Source organism: Peromyscus leucopus, chromosome 1 (assembly GCF_004664715.2).
Source record: "Peromyscus leucopus breed LL Stock chromosome 1, UCI_PerLeu_2.1, whole genome shotgun sequence".
In the NCBI taxonomy this organism is placed as follows: Eukaryota; Metazoa; Chordata; class Mammalia; order Rodentia; family Cricetidae; genus Peromyscus; species Peromyscus leucopus.
In genome coordinates this window covers 82,794,303-82,813,016 of record NC_051063.1, presented here as the reverse complement: position 1 = coordinate 82,813,016, position 18,714 = coordinate 82,794,303, and the positions used below count along the sequence as shown (strand labels likewise).

Below are 18,714 nucleotides of genomic sequence, written 5' to 3'. Positions count from 1 at the left end.
GGCCGGTTGGTGGTGGCGGCATACGCCATTAATCCCAGCACTTGGGAGCCAGAGGCAGGTAGATTTCTATGAGTTCAAGGCCAGCCTGAGCTACAGAGTGAGTTCCAAGAAAGGCTCCAAAGTTACATAGAGAAACTGGGTCTCGAAAAACAAAATAGATAGATGGATAGATAGATAGATAGATAGATAGATAGATAGATAGATAGACAGACAGATAGACAGACAGACAGCTAAAATAGAAATAAAACCTGACAAGCCAAAGGGTAAGTATATTGTCACTTTTATCAGAAATACTGTTTCCAAACTGGACATACCGTTTACAGCGATGGACTAAAGTACTCTGGTCTTTCTGCACTTATATTCCTAATAAGTTTTAAAATGGAATCACATTGCATATTGCATATATCATAACTGTTCTTCATACTTAATACGCTGACATCTAAATTCTCAAATAGCCTCTTATATTTTTTAAAAAATTACCTAGTTTTTATTTAAGTGTATTTATGTGAGCTTACAAGAGCCTATGTGCACCATGTACATACAGTAGCTCACAGAGGCCAGAAGAGGGCATCAGATCCTCTGGGTCTGGAGTTATAGGCTGTTGTGAGTGGCCATGTAGGTGCTGGGAACCAAGCCCAGGTCCTATGAATGAGCAGTAAGGGTTCAACTGCTGAGCCATTTCTCCAGGCCCAGTCTTTCATATTTTAGTGGCTGCACAGCATTCCACATTATGGATCTACCTAGGGGGGAAAAAACAACGTTTTTCTCCCCCTACTGGAAATGGAACCCACGGCTTAGGCCTCATACATTGTACAGGAAGCAAGTGCTCCATCACTGAACTGCCCCCAGTCACCAGTCTTTAAAGAAGTATCAACAGTTTCTCATCTTTTTCCATGTTCTGCTTTAATAAGCAATTCTGAGATGAATATTCAGAGTTCTACTCATCATTTTGTTAGCATAATCATATAGCAGAATTGATCTAAAAGGTATGAAAAAATTTCAATCTCTTATTAATGTAGTCTTTTCATATCACATATATATACATATATATATATATATACATATATATATATATATATATATATATATATATATATATATATATTCTCCTGCTCCTGCATACTTAAATCATCTCTACATTGCTTCTACTCCCCAATGCAATGTAAGTGCTGTGTAAACAGAGAACTGGTTCCACCAACAACGAAAAAGTCCGTGAATGTTCAGTCCATATGAAATGGACACTGGCAATTATTTCTGGTCCCAGTTGGTGGGATCCACAAGTGTGGAACCCACACATGCAGAAGAGCTGATCCACACACACACACACAATCCGACTGGTTCTAGGATAGTCAATCCCATTCCCATTTGCAGGTAACAACAGATTAATACCATTACATATGTTTCTGGGGTTCTATGAATGCCTTCAACTGCCCACAGAGGCTGAGGATGCCATGTATGAGTTTATATTTAATATGGTAGGAATGAAGGGCCCGAGGGACAGCTCAGCAGTTAAGAACACATACTGTGTCTTGCAGAGGACACCTAGACAGAGCAGCTCACAGCCCCGTGCTTCTGGCTCCAGAGAGATCCGACGTCTCTGGAATCCACCAGCATCTGCACTTACATCCACATACCCACCCACCCACAGACACACATACCTAACAAAAACTAAAATAATTAAAAAAAAAAAAAAAAAAAAAGAATGAAGGAAAACAGGTTTGAATTATACAATCTGAGTTTCCAGAGGAATGGAATCTCCTCTTTTTCTGAGGGTGTTTATCTTCTTTTTCTTATTCATTTGTAAAGGCTTTTATAGAATAAAAATATTAACTGTCATTTGTCATAGATGCTGCTGTTTCATCCAGCTTATCTTACTCTTTTTCCCACTCTGGTTTATTTTTTATTGAATTTATTCATTTTATTTACTTGTTTGTTTGTTTGTTTTGAAACAGGGTCTCTCTACATAGCTTTGACTGGCCTTGAACTCAACAAAGATCTGCCTACCTCTGCCTCCTGGGTGTTGGGATTAAAAGTATGTGCCACCATACGTGGCTCATTTCATTTATTTTATTTTCAAAACTGGACATACCACCTTACAGCAGTGGACTAAGGCTGTGTGTTTCGTCTGTATACATGTATGTACACCGTGTGCGCTTAGATGAAGAACGGCATCAGATCCCTGGAACTGGACTTACAGACAGTTGTGTGCAACCACACAGGAGCTGGAAATTAAACCTTGGTCCTGTGCAAGAGCAACAAGTGTCTTAAGTGCTGAGCCATCTCCAGTCAGCCCACCTACAAGGTGGGGCCAAGAGAGGACCCTGGAGACCCGAGATCTGGATGTGCCAGCTCTCTTGGACCCTGGACGCTGGAGGTAGACCGAGCAGACTTCTCCAGAGAACACCGCCGGACTGCGCTACACCTTTCCCAGACCCTGTAAACTATCCATTCACTTGTAAGTTACCCCACAAAATAAACCTCCTTTTAACTACGTGGAGTGGCCTTAATAATTTCACCAATACCCCACCCCATTTGTTTCTGTTGTTTGTTTGTTTGAGACAGGCTTTCACTATGTAGCCCTAGCTAGTCTCCAATTCACAACCTTCCTACCTCAACACAGTGCTAAGAGTATACATAGGCATGTGTTGTGTTGCTTTCCTTTTTCTTTCTTTTCTCTTCTCTTCTTTTCATTTCTTGTCTTGTCTTGTCTCTTCTCTTCTTTTCTTTTCTTTTGAGACAGGGTCTTACTATGTAGCCCTGGCTAGCCACAAATTCAAGAGATCTACCTGCCTCTGTCTCCTGAGTACTGGGATCAAGTCACCACACCCAGCTCACTTTTCAATTTCCTTTATCGTTTCTACCTCTCATTTAAAAATCTTCTACATACTCCTAAAATTATATTAATATTTACCTATATTTCAGCTGAGTAAATTTCAAATTTTAAAATCTGAACTTTCAAAGCTTTTACAAAAAGCTCTGAGTGTCCCTCTTGCTTATGAGCCTGTGAGACTTATGGAAGTTTTGTTTGTATAATTCTGGAAATGACTATGGACACTTGTCCAGTCTGTTCTGTGGGATAAAAGTTTGACACACTGACTCAATCCAGCATCCTGATCATTCTGCTCAATTCCTCTTCCAGACTCACTAATTCTTTTTGATCTGTCAAAGCTAGAGTACTATGGTTTTGTCAGTTCTCATCATGTGTCTGACAGTCTCTTCCCTGCATACCTCAGCGTTGTTAGTGCCTGCCACAGGTCGTTATGGGACCCATTTTATATCAACAGAAAATAATCACTTGGGTCTCACTTCCTTGACTTGAGTTCAACTTCCTCTCATAGTCATTCTGCTTCCTTTTTATCTGCATTTTCATGGGATGCCTTTTAGCTTCTCTCAATTTTAACCTTCCAAAGCAATTTTATCTTCATTGTGTTACTCCATATGAGTGGCTAAATCTTTTACATATCAAATTTGTATTTTTCTTTACTTAAAAAAATATTCAATATTGGGAGTTAAGGTGATTTTTGATCAGCAAGTAAGTGTCCCTGCTCACCTCTGTCAGGTACAAACAACCAGCAAAAGGAGGCAGTTAAGTGAGTGCCAGTTGCCTTATCAGTGTAGAACAGGGGGACATGTGGAGGCATGAGCGAGGGGCAGGTAGAGGCATCTGCACAGGACACACTCTGGAAAGCTGCTTATGACAACAAGAAAACCTGTCCTTATGAACTGGCAGCTTACCTACTCGCTCCCAGAGAGCAAGGGTGCATATCCATGGGACCCTGGACTTGTGAAATCACTGTCACCACCACTAGTCACCAAGATCCCAGGATGTCCTTGCCACTGCCTCCCCAGCTGTGGGCACTTTGGACTCCCTGCAGCATGTTCTGCCCTGTTCTCAGGGCACGCTGCAGAGCAAAGCAAGACCGCTCTTCTGCTAATCCTGGTCAAAGCTCCTCAGAAGGGCACTCAGTCTTTCTTAGCTCCCATTATGTAGTACATGTATATCTGCTTTTCGTTTGGTTTTGTTTTCTTTTGACTGTTTTTTGGGGAGGTCTTATTCTGTAGTCCAGGTTAGTCTGAGACTTACTATGTAGCTCCGGCTGGTCTCATACTTAGAGTGGTCCTCCTGCCTCAGCCTCCCACTTGCTGGGATAATAGGCATGAGCCACCAACCCAGCGTTTCTAGTCTACATTTGATGGCTGCATTTCTGGGAGTTTAGAGAGATTTGCGGCTGACGAGGTGTTGAGATGGTGTCCACTATTCCCTGGACAGCAGCTGACGAGGTGTTGAGATGGTGTCCACTATTCCCGGGACAGCAGCTGACGAGGTGTTGAGATGGCGTCCACTATTCCCTGGACAGCAGGCGCTATGGCTTCCTGCTCCTCTTACCTTGCTCAGGAGGAAACGGCAGCTTCCCAGCATGCAAGGCCAGCTCTAATGCGGAGTCCTCTTGAGTCACAAATGGCTCAAGATTCAAGGGCAGGGACATGATGTACTGCCCAATCTGAAACAAAAGAAAGCACTTTCAGCTTGACACTGACACACCTAGCTAATGACGCCAAAAGTTCACTTATGAGAGACGAAACTGCTGGACCTGGGATGCGCACCAGTGTGAGGCAATACTAGTCATGGTAACACCTCAGAACAACCACTAAGGGCTGGGGAGAGCCCAGCCAGAGGAGCATTGCTACACAAGCCTGAGGGAGAACAGAGTTCTTCCCCCAGCACCCATGCCAAAAGCCAGGTGTGGTGGGCCATGCTATAATCCCAGGGCTGGGGAAACAGACAGGTGGATCCCTGGGGCTCATTAACCAGCTCAAAAACAAGGTGGCAAGCTGGTCTCTGCATGCACACTACACACACACACACACACACACACACACACACAAACATATACTGGCTGCTAGCTGGCCTCTGGTCTCCACACGCACACTCCTTACACACACACACACACACACACACACACACACACACACACACACGGCTAGCTGGCCTCTGGTCTCCACAGGTACACTCCTTACATACACACACACACACAGACACACACCACACAAATGGAGACCTGCTCCTCCCTGTAGCTACATCCTTCTCAATAGTGGCTCCAATGTCCTGAAATGCGTCCAGCATCACCTGCTTCAATGGGGCAGTGGGTACCAAAGAACTTTGTGAGATCAAAAGCTCTGTGTACAGTTGAGGTCTCCTCACTGCTAACAGATAAGGCCACTGAGGTGCTAACATCAGCAAGTTATTTGAAACAAAAATAACAGTCCCGTCATTTAGACTAGCACCTGGTTCTGTTTCTCCCCCTCCAAGATGGCCTAGCCAGAAGAAGGAAGGGACTACACTTGGAAGCTGCCATTCATAACTACAGTCTAGAGAGGAAATGGCATTGTAATTTCACACTAGAAAACAAAGATGGCAGAACCTTCTGGGCTGATGCAGAATCGCAAAGGGGAAACTTGTAAGGCATTTGGGGCAAGCCCACAGCTAATACAGCATTTGTCACAAGTGGACAAGACAGACACATGGTGCCACCTGTGCCGATTTCAGGCACTTCCTTCCATTACAATTCACAATTGTTTGTGTTTTAAGGTAGGTATAGAAGAACAGAAAATAATTTGGCCACCTGTTCCTTGATATCCCAAGTCAGAATTTGACCCTTAGGGGTCACACTGGAAGAAGAGAGGGGCAGGTGCGACAGTGTCTTAGCATCTGAAATTCTTATGGCTCTGCTACATTTGCCCAGGAGATGAATGAAGATGATCCCAAACCAGGTCCTCACAGCACAAACAGCTATTGACTTCCCAGAGAGAATCAGAAGCCAAGGTGAGCTGCGAAATGCAGAGGCCACTTTGGAGCACACCCAAGAAGCTCTTACATTGCTGATGTACTCGAGAGGTGTGAGGCTGAAGGCAGGCAGATCATCTGTCAGGGTTTCGCCAATGCCAGCTGTGTTCCAGCTCTGGAAGGAGAAGAGAGGAAGCATCAGCAACACGCTACCAGGCAGCCCCAGAAGGTAAGGTACACTGTGACAGTGCACAGGGAGCTCATGGCCCTTCCTAGAGGAGTCACCCATGGTCAGAGCTGACCTGGGGGCCTGATGCCCCCAGCAAGCCTGGGACATCTCTTTGAACCTCCTGGAAGACTGCCGTAAGGTGCAAACTTCCAACTCCCAGCCTACACAGGTACACTTACCTTCTCAGCACAACTACCAGACTGACACTGATCACTTCTGCTTATCTAACCAGGAACATGAAATGAGTTAGGTGGCCCTGTCTGTGCTTTATGATGGGGTCACCATGCAAAAAGGGGGCTGAACACAGGTGGCTCCACGAACCTTGGCCTTCAGAACGCTAAAGAGGAGGGAACCTCTGTGCTCTTTCTCAGAGACCGCATGAGGACAGCTCCTCCTGGGAGGGAGGTCCAGTAAGCCCTGTACCGCACAGAACATCCCAACCTCACTCACCAAGGCCACTCTGCCCCAAGTGAGGATGACTGACTCCTCCATATAGCTCTGGACTGACCCGGAGCTTGGACGAAATCTAAACAACTGTCTTCTGTCCCTCAGGTCTCCCTCTGCAGGGAGGGGGGCCTCAGCACCCCATGCAAGTGAAAACACCTCTGACATTGCTGCACGAGCTTCCTGGCGACCTGTAAGCAGGTCCCCCGTCAGCACACGTGTGCCCACAGCCTCATTTTGGCACACCTTTCAAGGAAGCCCAGCTTCTTGATTCCAGCCTGGAGAGCAAGGCCCTTCCTGGCTGGCCTCCAGGAGTAACCCTCGAGGTCACAGTGCTGCTGTTCTCAGCAGCCACCTGGTGCCCGATCCGGTTGCTTGATCCTTTAAGCAGCATTCTGGGAATGGAATGACAAAGCTAGCCCAGGGCTTTTGGCCTAAGTTAAGCTTCAACAGGCCTCTATGTCTAACTGCCAACTCCATCTAGCCTCTGTTTCTCTGAAGGGCACTGGTTCTTCTCTTCCCTGCCAATGCCTCATCCCTTTCCATTTTCTAGACTCCTTGCTCTTGTTTGAGAATCTTTTTACTCAAATATCCCATCCACTCCCAATTAACTCCCCATACACTGTTTTACTTATCCATTATGTATTTATTTGTTTGAGATAGGTTCTCATAAACCCCAGGCTGGCCTTAAATTCACCACATAGTCAAGGCTGGCCCTGAACTCCTGATCCTCCTGCTTTACCTCCAAGTATTTGGTTTGTAAAAACATCCATCACCATGTGGTGTTGGGGATTAAAACCAAAGCTTCACAAATGCTAGGAAAGCACTCTATCAATATTCCTGTATCCTTTGCTCCAAATCCACTTTAAAGGACCACTCCTCTCACCCAGATTTACTGCAGCGGTTCAAGTAAGAACGGCTTCCATCGGCTCATAGATTTGCATATTTAGTCCCCAGTTGATAAACTGTTTGAGAAGAATTAGAAGGATGAAAGAAGAATCAGATTGTTAAAGAAAGTATGTCATTGGGGGATGGGTTCTGAGGTTTCAAAAGCTCATGCCAGGCCCAGTGGCTGTTTGCCCGATCCCCGTGGATCAGGTAAAGTTCTCAGCTAATGCTCCAAAACCATGCATGCTTGCATGCCCCATGCTCCTTGCCATGATGATAATGGACTGACCCTCTGGAACCATAAGCAAGCCCCCAGTTAAATACTTTCTTTTATAAGAGTTACCTTGGTCACAGTGTCCCTTCACAGCAACAGGACAGTGACTAAGACACTCACCCAGTACCCATGATGTCCAGTGTCTCATGCTAATTGTTGTCCTTATTCTCAGAAGCTGAGGCAACAAGGTGGCTGGATGCCCCACCTCTCCCTACCTCATCCCCTCAGCCTATTCTTGCTCTGTCTTGGATATGCACAGAGACAAGCTGATACTGAGGATTCTGTGTGAGATGCAAGAGTTCAGAGGTACAATAGGTCAGGGGAGGGATCAGCCATGGGATGTAGGCAAGTGTGGAGTCACAGAAGTGAGGATGGAAAGAGAATGGACAGCTGTGCACACCAGTCAGAACAGGTACCACATTCAACAAACAACCTTCTAGGGGTGAGGTGGGCAAGAAGAGAACAGCAAGGAAGGGAAGGAGCGAAAAGAGGAAGAGAAGAAGGGAGAGGAAGGGAAGACAGTCTCACTATGCAGGACTCTGGCTCCTGATCCAAATAGTGACATTTATAAGACAACTGAAAGTCAGAACACAGATGAGTGATGTGGAGAAACTATTTTAGGGGTCAGAGAGATGGCTCAGCAGCTAGAGCGCTCTCCACCTAAGCCTGAGGACCTGAGTTTGATCTCTGGAACTCACATAAAGGTGGAAGGAGAGAAATGACTCCACCAAGTTTTTTCTGTGGCCTCAACATATTGACTGTAGCATATGTGTGCCTGCACTACACCCCTTCTCTCTCTCTCTCTCTCTCTCTCTCTCTCTCTCTCTCTCTCTCTCTCTCACACACACACACACACACACACACACACACACACACACTAATAAAACTATCCTTCCTAGAGCCCTTTATTCGAGATGAAGCAGGGTGCTCTAGAGTTGGTCAACGTGGAAGCAGGACAAGCTTCCCATCCTCCTCTCTACTCTGCATGTGTAAGAATTCCTGTAATAAAAAGCCTTTAACAACATTCTCAAATCTGGACATGGTGGCACACACCTTGAATCCCAGCAATCAGGAGGCAAAAGTAGGCAAGTCTCTTTAAATCTGGGGCTAGCCTGGTCTACACAGTGAATTTTAGGCCAGCCATGGCTACATAGTGAGACTTTGTCTCAAAAAGTAAATAGTTATATAAAATAAAATAAAGGAGATTCTCAGATTGGCCCGGGCAGCCATGGGAAGGCTAAGAGATGATACCAGAGCAATGCTCTGTGAAACTGCATGCAGCAACCTCTCTGAGGGGGACTGAGAGTGAGCAAAGGGTTAGAAACCGTCTAGAGATGGTGGAAACATGAACCAGGCAGTAGTCATGAAGTAGAAGGTCCCAAAGTGGCACTGTGGATGAGGACAGAGGTGAGAAATGACACAGAGCAAAGACCACCACGGCCGCCAGCCATCAAGAGAGCGAGGGCTACGAGTTGGAGAAAGGCTTCTGAGAGGAAGCAGAAAGAGCCTCAAGAGAACAGTCAGGGACCAGAGGGAGGTGGGGGAGGTGGGAAAGGTCAGAGAAGGGTCGAGATGGAATGGCCTGAAGTGGGAAGGTCTCAGAAAGCAGGCAAGTAAGGCTCACTTGAAGAGGGCAACGCGGAAATGGTGTAGATTATTTCTTAATTGTTCAAGATTTATTTAAACTGCCCTTCAAAAGGGCTTTTCTACTCATCTGTCAGCAGGTAATACAGGTAAACATCAATAATCTATTCTGAATTGAACATGGTGTTGGTTAATAGTCTTAAAATACAAAGGGGCAATACAATTTACCTGCCAACGTTCAACACAAACAGCAGTGACCAGGGTTTTCTTTTCAAATCCTCCAGGCTCAAGTGTTTGCCTTGGTATTGTGTGTTGGATGCTGGCTCCCACACAAGTCTTTCTAATCACCAAAGCTAACCTGGTCTATCCCAGTGTCCCAGGACTGTGGTAAAGCCTGAACCAAAAGTGGGGATTCCAGCAACTGGGCGATGAGTCACAACAAGGAACTCTGGAAAGCAGAAATGGAGGCGAAAGGACAGGTGGGAGCCTGTTTCAGGGTGGAACTGACACAGTGTGGACCGACAGCTGTGAAGTGAGGCCAACATCTTAAACTATGACAAAAATAACGCAGTAAGAGCACAGGCCCGCAGGATGGCTCAGTGGTAAAGTGCTTGCTATCAGAGCCTAGAGACACAAGTCCTACCGTTTCATTTAGTTTCTCTTCAATTTTAATTAGTTCAATCCAAATAAGACTTAATCTGTATAATCTATATTCATGTTGCTTTTTTGTTTGGTTTGGTTTGGGTTTTTGAGACAGGGTTTCTCTCTGTGTAGCTTTGCGCCTTTCCTGGAGCTCGCTCTGTAGCCCAGGCTGGCCTCAAACTCACAAAGATCCACCTGCCTCTGCCTCCTGAGTGCTGGGATTAAAGGCGTGCGCCACCACCGCCTGGCTTGGTTTAGTTTTTGAGATAAAGTCTCACTATAAAGCCTATGGCTGTTGTAAAGCTCACTTTGTAGCCCAGGCTGGCCTTGAACCCATAGAGATCTGCCTGCAACTGCCTTCTGAGGGCTGGGATCAAAGGAGTGTAACACTCTTTTAAAGATAACATGTATAATATAACTCCATGTGTCCTTTGGGTTCATTTCTATAGACATTTGCTCAGCCTGAGATACACTTGAGTATGCATGGGATTGCATGCTACTCACATTTTAGATGGTGGCATTTTAAAGGGATTTAAATGAATATGAATATAATTTTTACTTTAAAGATCTAATTAAGCCCCTTCTCTTAGAAAATGAGAAGCATAGCTAACTGGAGGTATATACCTATAACCCCAGATTTAAAAGGCTGAGACAGAAGGCTTGTGAGTTTGAGATCAGCTTAGGAGACCTTGTCTCAAAACACAGGTGTGTGTGTGTCGGGGGGGAAGTCCCTGGAGAAATGTCTTAGCAGTTAAGAGCACTTGCTGCTCTTGTAGAGGACCCAGATTCAGTTTCCAGCACCCACATGGTGGCTTATAACCATCTGTAACTCCAGTTTCAGGGGATCCAGTCCCATCTTCTGGCCTCTGTGGGCACTGTACACACATGGTACATGCACATACACACATTTATACACATAAAATAAACGCTCTCTCCAGTGCTGCCCTCAGTGCTGGAAGCACAAACTCCAACTACAGCTGACACCACCGAATCTCACGGAATGAAAATCAGAGTCTCGGGGTAGAATGAACATCAAACCCACAGAGGGGCTGAGACTTGACCAAGGCTATCCAGGGAGGGGCTCTTCACACAATTTCTAGAGGGCAACAGAAAGCCATGGCCTTGTAACTATACCATGCGAGTCATTGCCCTTTCCTGAAAGGACCTGTGTGCCATAAGAAGCACAGGGGTAACGGGCCTTCCCAAACATTATCTCCCACAGAAGTAGAACTGAACAGACTGGGGGAGCTGGTGAGACAATTGACCAGGGTGCTGTCCTGCCTAGTAACCCAGAAGAAAGCAGCGGGATCTGAACCAGGGAGAGACAGGAGAGCGGAGATGATGTGACCACTGGGCAGCTCCTCCAAAGGCAACTGGGACAAGCAGAGAAGGGGAAGCGGGCATGAGGCAAGGGCGGGAGACCACTCTGACACAGGCACACCAGACGTACGGAGGAAGAAGGTAGCAGCTCAGAGCAGGATGTGGCCTACAATCCTAGCACCGCCCAACTAAGGCAGAAGGTCACAACTTCAAGGTCAGCCAGGGCAACAGAGCCAGTGAACAAGCAAAAGAGGCCTCCTCGGAAACAGGATCAAGGCAGATAAGGCATTCTCCTGCCCAAGAGCCGGAACTGTTCCCTCTGGCAGGACCACCCAACATCAGAAGATAGGGGCTCTGTGGACCAGAGGTCGCAGCAGCACACAGCCTCCCTCACCCCCTGAAAAGGCAGAAAAGACAGGCCTGCCAGTGGGAAAGGTGAACAAGCAATACTGACAAGCTTCGGAAAGCTGAGCGTGACGGTATACACCTGCAGTCATAGCACTTGGAGGCTGAGGCAGAGGATGTTGAGATTCAGGCCAGTCTGAGCTACACGGTAAGACCCTGTCTCAGATAATGACAACCCATCACCACCACCACCACCACCACCACCACCACCACCACCACCATCACCACCACCATCATCATCATCATCACCATCATCATCATCACCATCATCATCTTATAAAATGGCCTCTCAATAGAGTGTTTGAGTAACTACAATTAAGATGAGAAATTCATGCCAAGCCAGAGACTGAAATGACAAAGTGACTGTGCTGACCCACCCCCTCACCCTCCCACCCCCCCACATCTCACGGCGGGGAGGGAGAAGATCCTGGCATAGGTCGAGCCTATGCAGAACCCGGGAGCACAGACACTGCAGTCAGTGGAACTTACATCCATCCTGGAAACCAGCAGCAGCTGCTGTTTGATGCGCAGGAAGACCGAGTCGAAAGCCAGCTGGTGAGCCTGCTGGTTCAGCCGGGTCAGGGCTGTGCGTGATGCAGACAGCAGGCTGTGATTACTGGACCCCTTCTCCTGAGACAGGAAAAGGCAAAGGCAGTTAAGTCCCCAGACGAGGTCATCACTAGTTAGAAGTGTTGAAGAGTAACTACGTGGGACATAGTGAATGGCTTCTGCAATAGTGGTCCCCAAGCCTGACTATGCCCCCCTCACTCCCCAGGAAAAGGAGGACTGGAAGATTCACAAGCTCCAAAATACTGAACTCATGAGGATTGACATCACTTCCCAGGTGACTCTGACGCATTTTTCCAACATGAGTTTACGGATTTGCGGTTTAGGAAAACCTAACTTGTGATTGACTATCCCTTGGGGACTGAGGAGGGAGTGGGAAAGATCGTGTCCTCACATATAAACAAGAGTGATGGGCAGAACTCTGATTCCCAGAGAGGTCAGGTCAGTCACCCCTGGCTGAAAGCCAGAGTATGTACAACCTGTATGAGTCCTGGGAATCCATACAGCCTGAGAAAATACAGGGATGGAAAATGTAACCTTAGTTCTTGTGATTATAAATGGACCGATTACAACAGACATAAATCAGATTAGCAATAAAGATAAACAGAGCTGGTTTAACTTAATCTCAGAAACATGGATGAATGCGTTTGGAGAATTGCTTTAAGAAGTGTGTTTGTCAAGCTCAAGTGCAGCCCGTGGTGGGCCAAGGTGCAGAGATGGGGACACTCTCGGGAAACAAGAGTGGGCCTCAATGCACGGTTCACCCCGGAGCACTGCACCAGGAGGAGAGCTGCGGGCTGCATCTGGTAGCATAAGAATATATGGAGGGGTGCTCTGACCCTGGTACCCACAGTCCTCTTACAACCCTGCGGGGCATGCCTAGGAGCTGGGTGACTCACTCCATTTTCTGGGAAGCCCTCTTGTCCGTGGATCCAAGGGGCCTAAAGCTCAAAGCCAAGGTCAGCTTCATGGCAGACAGACCAAGGCTTCAAAGCCTACCCAGAAGGGGACCCCACTCCCAAAATGCTCCTCTTTACAGGCTCACTCTAACTGCAGACAGCACACATCTGATCCCCTGGCTGTCACTCAGTAAAGGGGATTGTCACTACATGAGAACCAGGGGTTCTCACTGCTGTAGTCTCACAGACAAGTTTATCTCTAAACGGAGCAACAGTAAGCTTCCTGGACAATTCTCAAGCCTGGCTTTCATCCATAAAAAGACCCATCCACCCGACTCCTACAGCTTTATCTTAGTGAGTTCCAACCCAGTGGCGGTTCCCAGCTCCTTAAAACCTCACACACAGGAGACAGAGAGAAGGCAGGGCCTGCAAACAGAGACAGAAACCTGGCACCAGGGGAGAGAGAGTGACATGGAAAGGTTTCATTTGTAAGAGTGCTGCTGGGCTGATCTCATACCTTGAGGGTATAAAGTATTTCCATTAAACTGGCATATTCAGCAGGGTTATCTTTCTGGAGGTAATTATATTCCTGCCATGGGTTCTTGGCAGGGCTCTTCTTGTCTGTCAAGATGCTGTCTTGGAATCCTGCCAGGCTCCGAGGGCTGTAGGAGTCAGACAGATACTTCCCCGCTGTGGACAGGACCCTGAAAGGAAAATGGTGAGCATTGTGCCCAGAGCTGGCTGTACTGAGCTTCTTCCTAAATGTAGGACACCCTCATGAGGTAGACAGAATTAAGGTCTGCTTTATACAGAAATGAAGACATCTTTCTTCATTTAAGAATGAGCTGGGCCTCAGATGCAGAAAAGAAACCAGGGTTAACACTGAAATCAACTTTAATCCTCTTAACACTTATGCCACCAGAAGACACCATCTTGTTGCTGTGGGCAGTGCTTAGCTTGATGCCATCTGGAATACTCTTCACGTCCTCACTCCTTGGGCATCGTAGCATGGAAGAGTCCAATACTGTGTGACCCACTGGCTAACTGCATGTCTATTTGTCCTCGGAATACCTTCCCCATACACTGGACTATAATGCTGGTATTCATTGGCACACCACGAAGTTTACTTTTGTGGCTTGGATGGACAGGGAGATCTATTGAGAAAAGCTGGCACTTTGCAGAGTCTTCAAGAAAGAAGAATGCCGTGGGGAGTGTCTCCGTGCTAATCCACCTGTGGTACTTCTATGGAGCTGAATCTCTACGAACAAGGACGACGCTGGAACCACTCTTCTCCCTCAGCCCACTCTTACCATCCAGCCTCCATGTTGAATGTGTGCAGAATTATGGGAGAAGAAGAGGTACTGTAACGACCCCAAATGCGGCTAACTCCCTGACCCTCCCTTCCAAATATTTCTTACGAAAGCAATTGCTTTGGACATGCCAGGTTTTAGACTGCACTCACTTATTAAAAAGCAGGATGAGGCATATACCTGAAATCCCAGTACTCAGGAGGCTGAGGCAGGAGAATTACAAGTTTGAAGCAAACCTAGACCCTGTATCAAGGAAATAAAACAAAAGCAGGCGTGGTGACGTGTGCCTTCAATCCCAGCACCTAGAGACTGGTGGATCTCTGGGAGTTAGTTCCAGGTCTGCAGGGATAAACAGTGAGACCCTGTCTTCAAGATAAAAGGGCCGAAAAGGAACCAACAGATCAGCAGCCCCAAGCTTGCTGAACAACACTGCAGTCAGGGGCTTGCTTGCTCAGAAACCCGCATACTCAAGCTGCTCCCCACCTCCTACCGAGGCTCAAGCTGGCACTCCCACTGCTGAAGCCCACCCCTAGCCACCTCCCTCAGACTGCACCCTCAGGTGTGGACTGAAGAAGTACTCTAACCGTCCCTTCCCCTCCCTTCCTCAGTCCACCTCATCCACCCCAGCTTTCCAAAGGGCAAGTCTGGTTTTGCCTTTTTTCCAGAAGCAGCCTCAGCTCTCCAGGATAAACTAAAACATGCAAAAACCGATTTCTCACCGCCTCCCGTGGTCTCTTCTCACCCACTGCCCCCCCCCAACACACACTCACACTCACACACTCTCCCTACTGAGTGTGTCCCTCGGGAGGTCCCTAGGCTCTCCCCTCCCCGGGACACTTGCCTCTGCTGTGCACCCACCAGAGGTTTTCCTCACACCTCCTATACAGTGCTAAGAACAGAATGAAGTGGCTGCACCGCCCAACCCTAGCAGCTAGCACGTGCCTGACACGTGACGGGTTCAGCAGCCGCACGTGGGTAACCAGGAGCCTTCGCCACTGCCTCCTGGGGTCAGCTCTCCTCTCTTCCACGGAGTCACAGGAATATACGCTTCCATCTCAGGCAGCCCATGGGCATCCAGACTCCCTGGACTAGTTTGCCATCCAAGCTAAAGAAAACAAGGCAGGCTAGAAATGCTTTCTGTAGCAAAGACTAGTTTAAAGTGTCCATAAGCACAATTCCAACTCAGGAGAAATAACGGTATCTGCTCTTAGCCTCCTCTCCACACGGACATCACTAGACGACCTCATCACTAGTGTACCAATGGAGAGTGCAGTCAGTGTGCACTCAGGAGGGAAGGTTATAATCTCACCTAGCTCTTCAGTTCATTTCCCTTCAAGACAAGCTATTTCTCTCCTCAGCCCCGGAAGCCTGTACATTTGCACTGAATTCCTGAAACCCAACCGTCCATTTGAACTACTCTACAAGGACCTTAAAAATGCAGGCACTCCTAGACTTATAATGGGACTGAGATCCAACAAACCCTCATAAGTTGAAAACATTCTGAAGTCTTCAACCTTCTAGGCTCCTAGCTTCTAGGCTCTCAACACTAGAGGGGGCTGACAGGGAGCTTTGGGATGGCTGCTACTGCCCTGCACAGTAGGAAAGGATCACAGCCCAAACAATGCTAGTCTAGAAAAGACCAAAATTTGAAACACATTTTCTCCTGAATGTACAGCATGTAGCCAAAGCATCATCAACAGAACCATCATATGCCAGGGATGTTTGTACCAGTACTCTAAAGGAAAGTGGTGAGCACCAGGAAGGTCCAGAGAAGCCATAGCAATCTTCCTGAATCTTACCCAAGTCACCCAGGAGAGAAGTGACAGCCAGCTCTGCTTTACACAGCCCATAAGCCTTTGCAAAGAGACCTTAGGAGTGACAGTCGATGACAGTCAAATCCAGAGCGTCTGCTCTGCCTTGCCATGTGCCGCCCTGGGGAGTGGCTCTGTGAGAGTCTGGGTTCTAAGGTGAGACAGATGGGAGATAAGATAAGCTTTACAGGGTGGCTGCCACACACCAAGCAGTGCCCCAGATGGGAACACAGATGGTGACTGTCCCCAGGCTCAGTGCTTCCAGGATGACATCACTCTTTCAGAGGCTGTGTGGTCTCTCACTGAAGCAGAATCAGTCTTTTAGCTTCTCTCTAGGCTGCAAACTGCAGCTAGAAGCTCATCCCCATAGCCATCCAGTCCTCACTTACCTTCCCTAACCAAAACCTTCCTAACCCTTTGCAAGGCAAAAGATTAAGGACAATTACTGTGTCCTGAGGAGGAGAGATGGCTAACACATATATTCAGAGTAATGCCAGTGTAAGGACAGACAAACGGAAGTGTGGGAACAACACTCACAAATTCTGATGACAACAAAGTTAAAATCAATGCTTCTCTCAGCTAGTTATGGTAGTGCACACCTTTAATCTCAACCCCAGCACTTGGGAGATAGAGGCAAGTGGATCTCTGTGAGTTCAAGGCTAGCTGTTCTATACAGTGAGTTTTAGGACAGCCTGGGCTACATAGTAAGACCTGTCTAAACACACACACACACACACACGCACGCACGCACGCACGCACGCACGCACGCACGCACGCACGCATTAAGTAACTGTTAAGCAACAACCACCCCACACACCAGGCTTCTTTTTTTCCCCAGGATGAAGGAACAAGGAAGCTGGGAAGGTGGCAGGGAACCGTCTGAATGGGGCAACGCTGGATCACATATAAAACCCTGGCAATATCAGAGGAGAGAGAGGAGACTGGAATGGATCTTTCTTAGCGCAGACTCCAAAACTCTCCTTTGATTCTCAGCCCTCGGCAGAATTCTACTCCAGGACCTGGACTGCAGGCTGCCAGGGTTAGTTTCAATCCTCTGGGCTTGTCTGGGGGCCTTAGTCACCACTCATAACACGGTCTCTATGAGGAAATTTATTTCTAGCCCAATAACTGACCATAAGTAGAAGCCTAACCCACATATAATTGGGAAACAACGTGTACTATTTCCTCATCTGGACCGGCGCCTCCATATCTAACCAGATTTATGTGACTACTGCCAAGTAGGATGAGCCTTGCCCTTTTAGGTGTTCAATAAATGTTTAATGATGACAGTAATGACACCTCGTATCGAGGGACAGGCGGTCCTCCAGCCCTGTGGCTTTCAGATTCTGTCCCTGTACTGGATCAAATACCGCCCAGCCCAAACCCCAGGGAATGAAGGGCAAGGAGACCGAGGATGCCCCCCTACCTGTTTGCTAACTGCTGCTCGAAGTCCCCACACTGGCGCAGGAGCTCTCCACAGGTGGCTATGATCCTAAAGAGAACATAAAGCACTTCAAGCTCAAGCACTACCGGGCATGCCAGCGTTTACAGGACAAACACAGTCTCATTCATAAAAATTCTAACTATTTGCTCCTTCTGATGGCACTGCCTCCCTGAAAGGTTTCATCACATATAATGAATGTCAGAGGCAAGCGCCGGTTCCTCCTCATGTCCTCCATGTTACTAACACTTCTGCTATGAATTACAACTCTACCCAATGCTACCTCAGTTTTACAGTTCCAAAACACTGGGTTTTTACTTTAAGAAAATTGGCCGGAAGTACTCATTATTTAAAATTTGAAAGTGAGATGTATTATTCAATACCTACTAGACAGCTACTATTTGCATAGAAAACTGTCTCCCTCTCACACATGGAAGGCAGATGTTGATCCACCAGTTCGTTTCTCAGAGATAAGCCCAAATGACTGTCACGTCTGCGTTTCATAACCTTTTCATTTTGAAGTAATATCATGCCAGCCCGCAGACTCTAGTTACTGGTCCTTCTTCAGCAAACCCATTAGGTTGGGACAAATCCAAAGATTCAAAACATCTCAAGCCTAGTTAACTTTTAACTCTCTCTGAAAGTGCCTGTCATCACCAGTATCTGGGCATTCCATCATGAGAAAGGTTTATGAGAAAGTAAAATATTCCACTCAACTCAGGTGCACCAGAACAGCCGCGTGCAGAGTATTTCCTGGTATGCCAAGACCCCACAGGAGAGGGGATGAAGTTAGCACCCAAAGCATCACAGTCCATAAACATAAAGCCCAGAATAGAGACCATGAGATGGTAACCCAAGATGATCCTGGGTAATCCTGGTTCACCCGGACCACCTTCAGTGGCTGTCTGAGCTCTGGCATTCACCGCATGTACCATGATGATACCATGTGGCACACCCAGGCAGTGGGGCCGGGGTCAGGCCAGACGTGTAAGTGGAGTGGACGAAGCGGGTCAGCTGAAGAACAGTTTGAAACAGCTGGAATCCGGCTCCATAAAAAGCAGTTTCTCTAAACACACCAGTCAGCAGCCTCAGCTGCTGACCCACTCAGTGCCACC

At 47.3% G+C, this 18,714-nt stretch overlaps 1 protein-coding gene across 1 annotated transcript in view; it reads right to left on the bottom strand.

The window, feature by feature from the left end:
* The window catches only part of Cog7 (component of oligomeric golgi complex 7), a 70,716-nt gene that overhangs the window by 8,036 nt on the left and 43,966 nt on the right, over positions 1-18,714 (bottom strand). The window contains exons 11-15 of the mRNA XM_028867853.2: positions 17,585-17,650; positions 13,555-13,741; positions 12,061-12,201; positions 5,877-5,960; positions 4,388-4,502 (exon numbers count right to left, since the gene is read on the bottom strand). Coding sequence (XP_028723686.1) covers positions 4,388-4,502; positions 5,877-5,960; positions 12,061-12,201; positions 13,555-13,741; positions 17,585-17,650 — 593 coding nt within the window. The remainder of the gene's footprint in view (positions 1-4,387; positions 4,503-5,876; positions 5,961-12,060; positions 12,202-13,554; positions 13,742-17,584; positions 17,651-18,714) is intronic.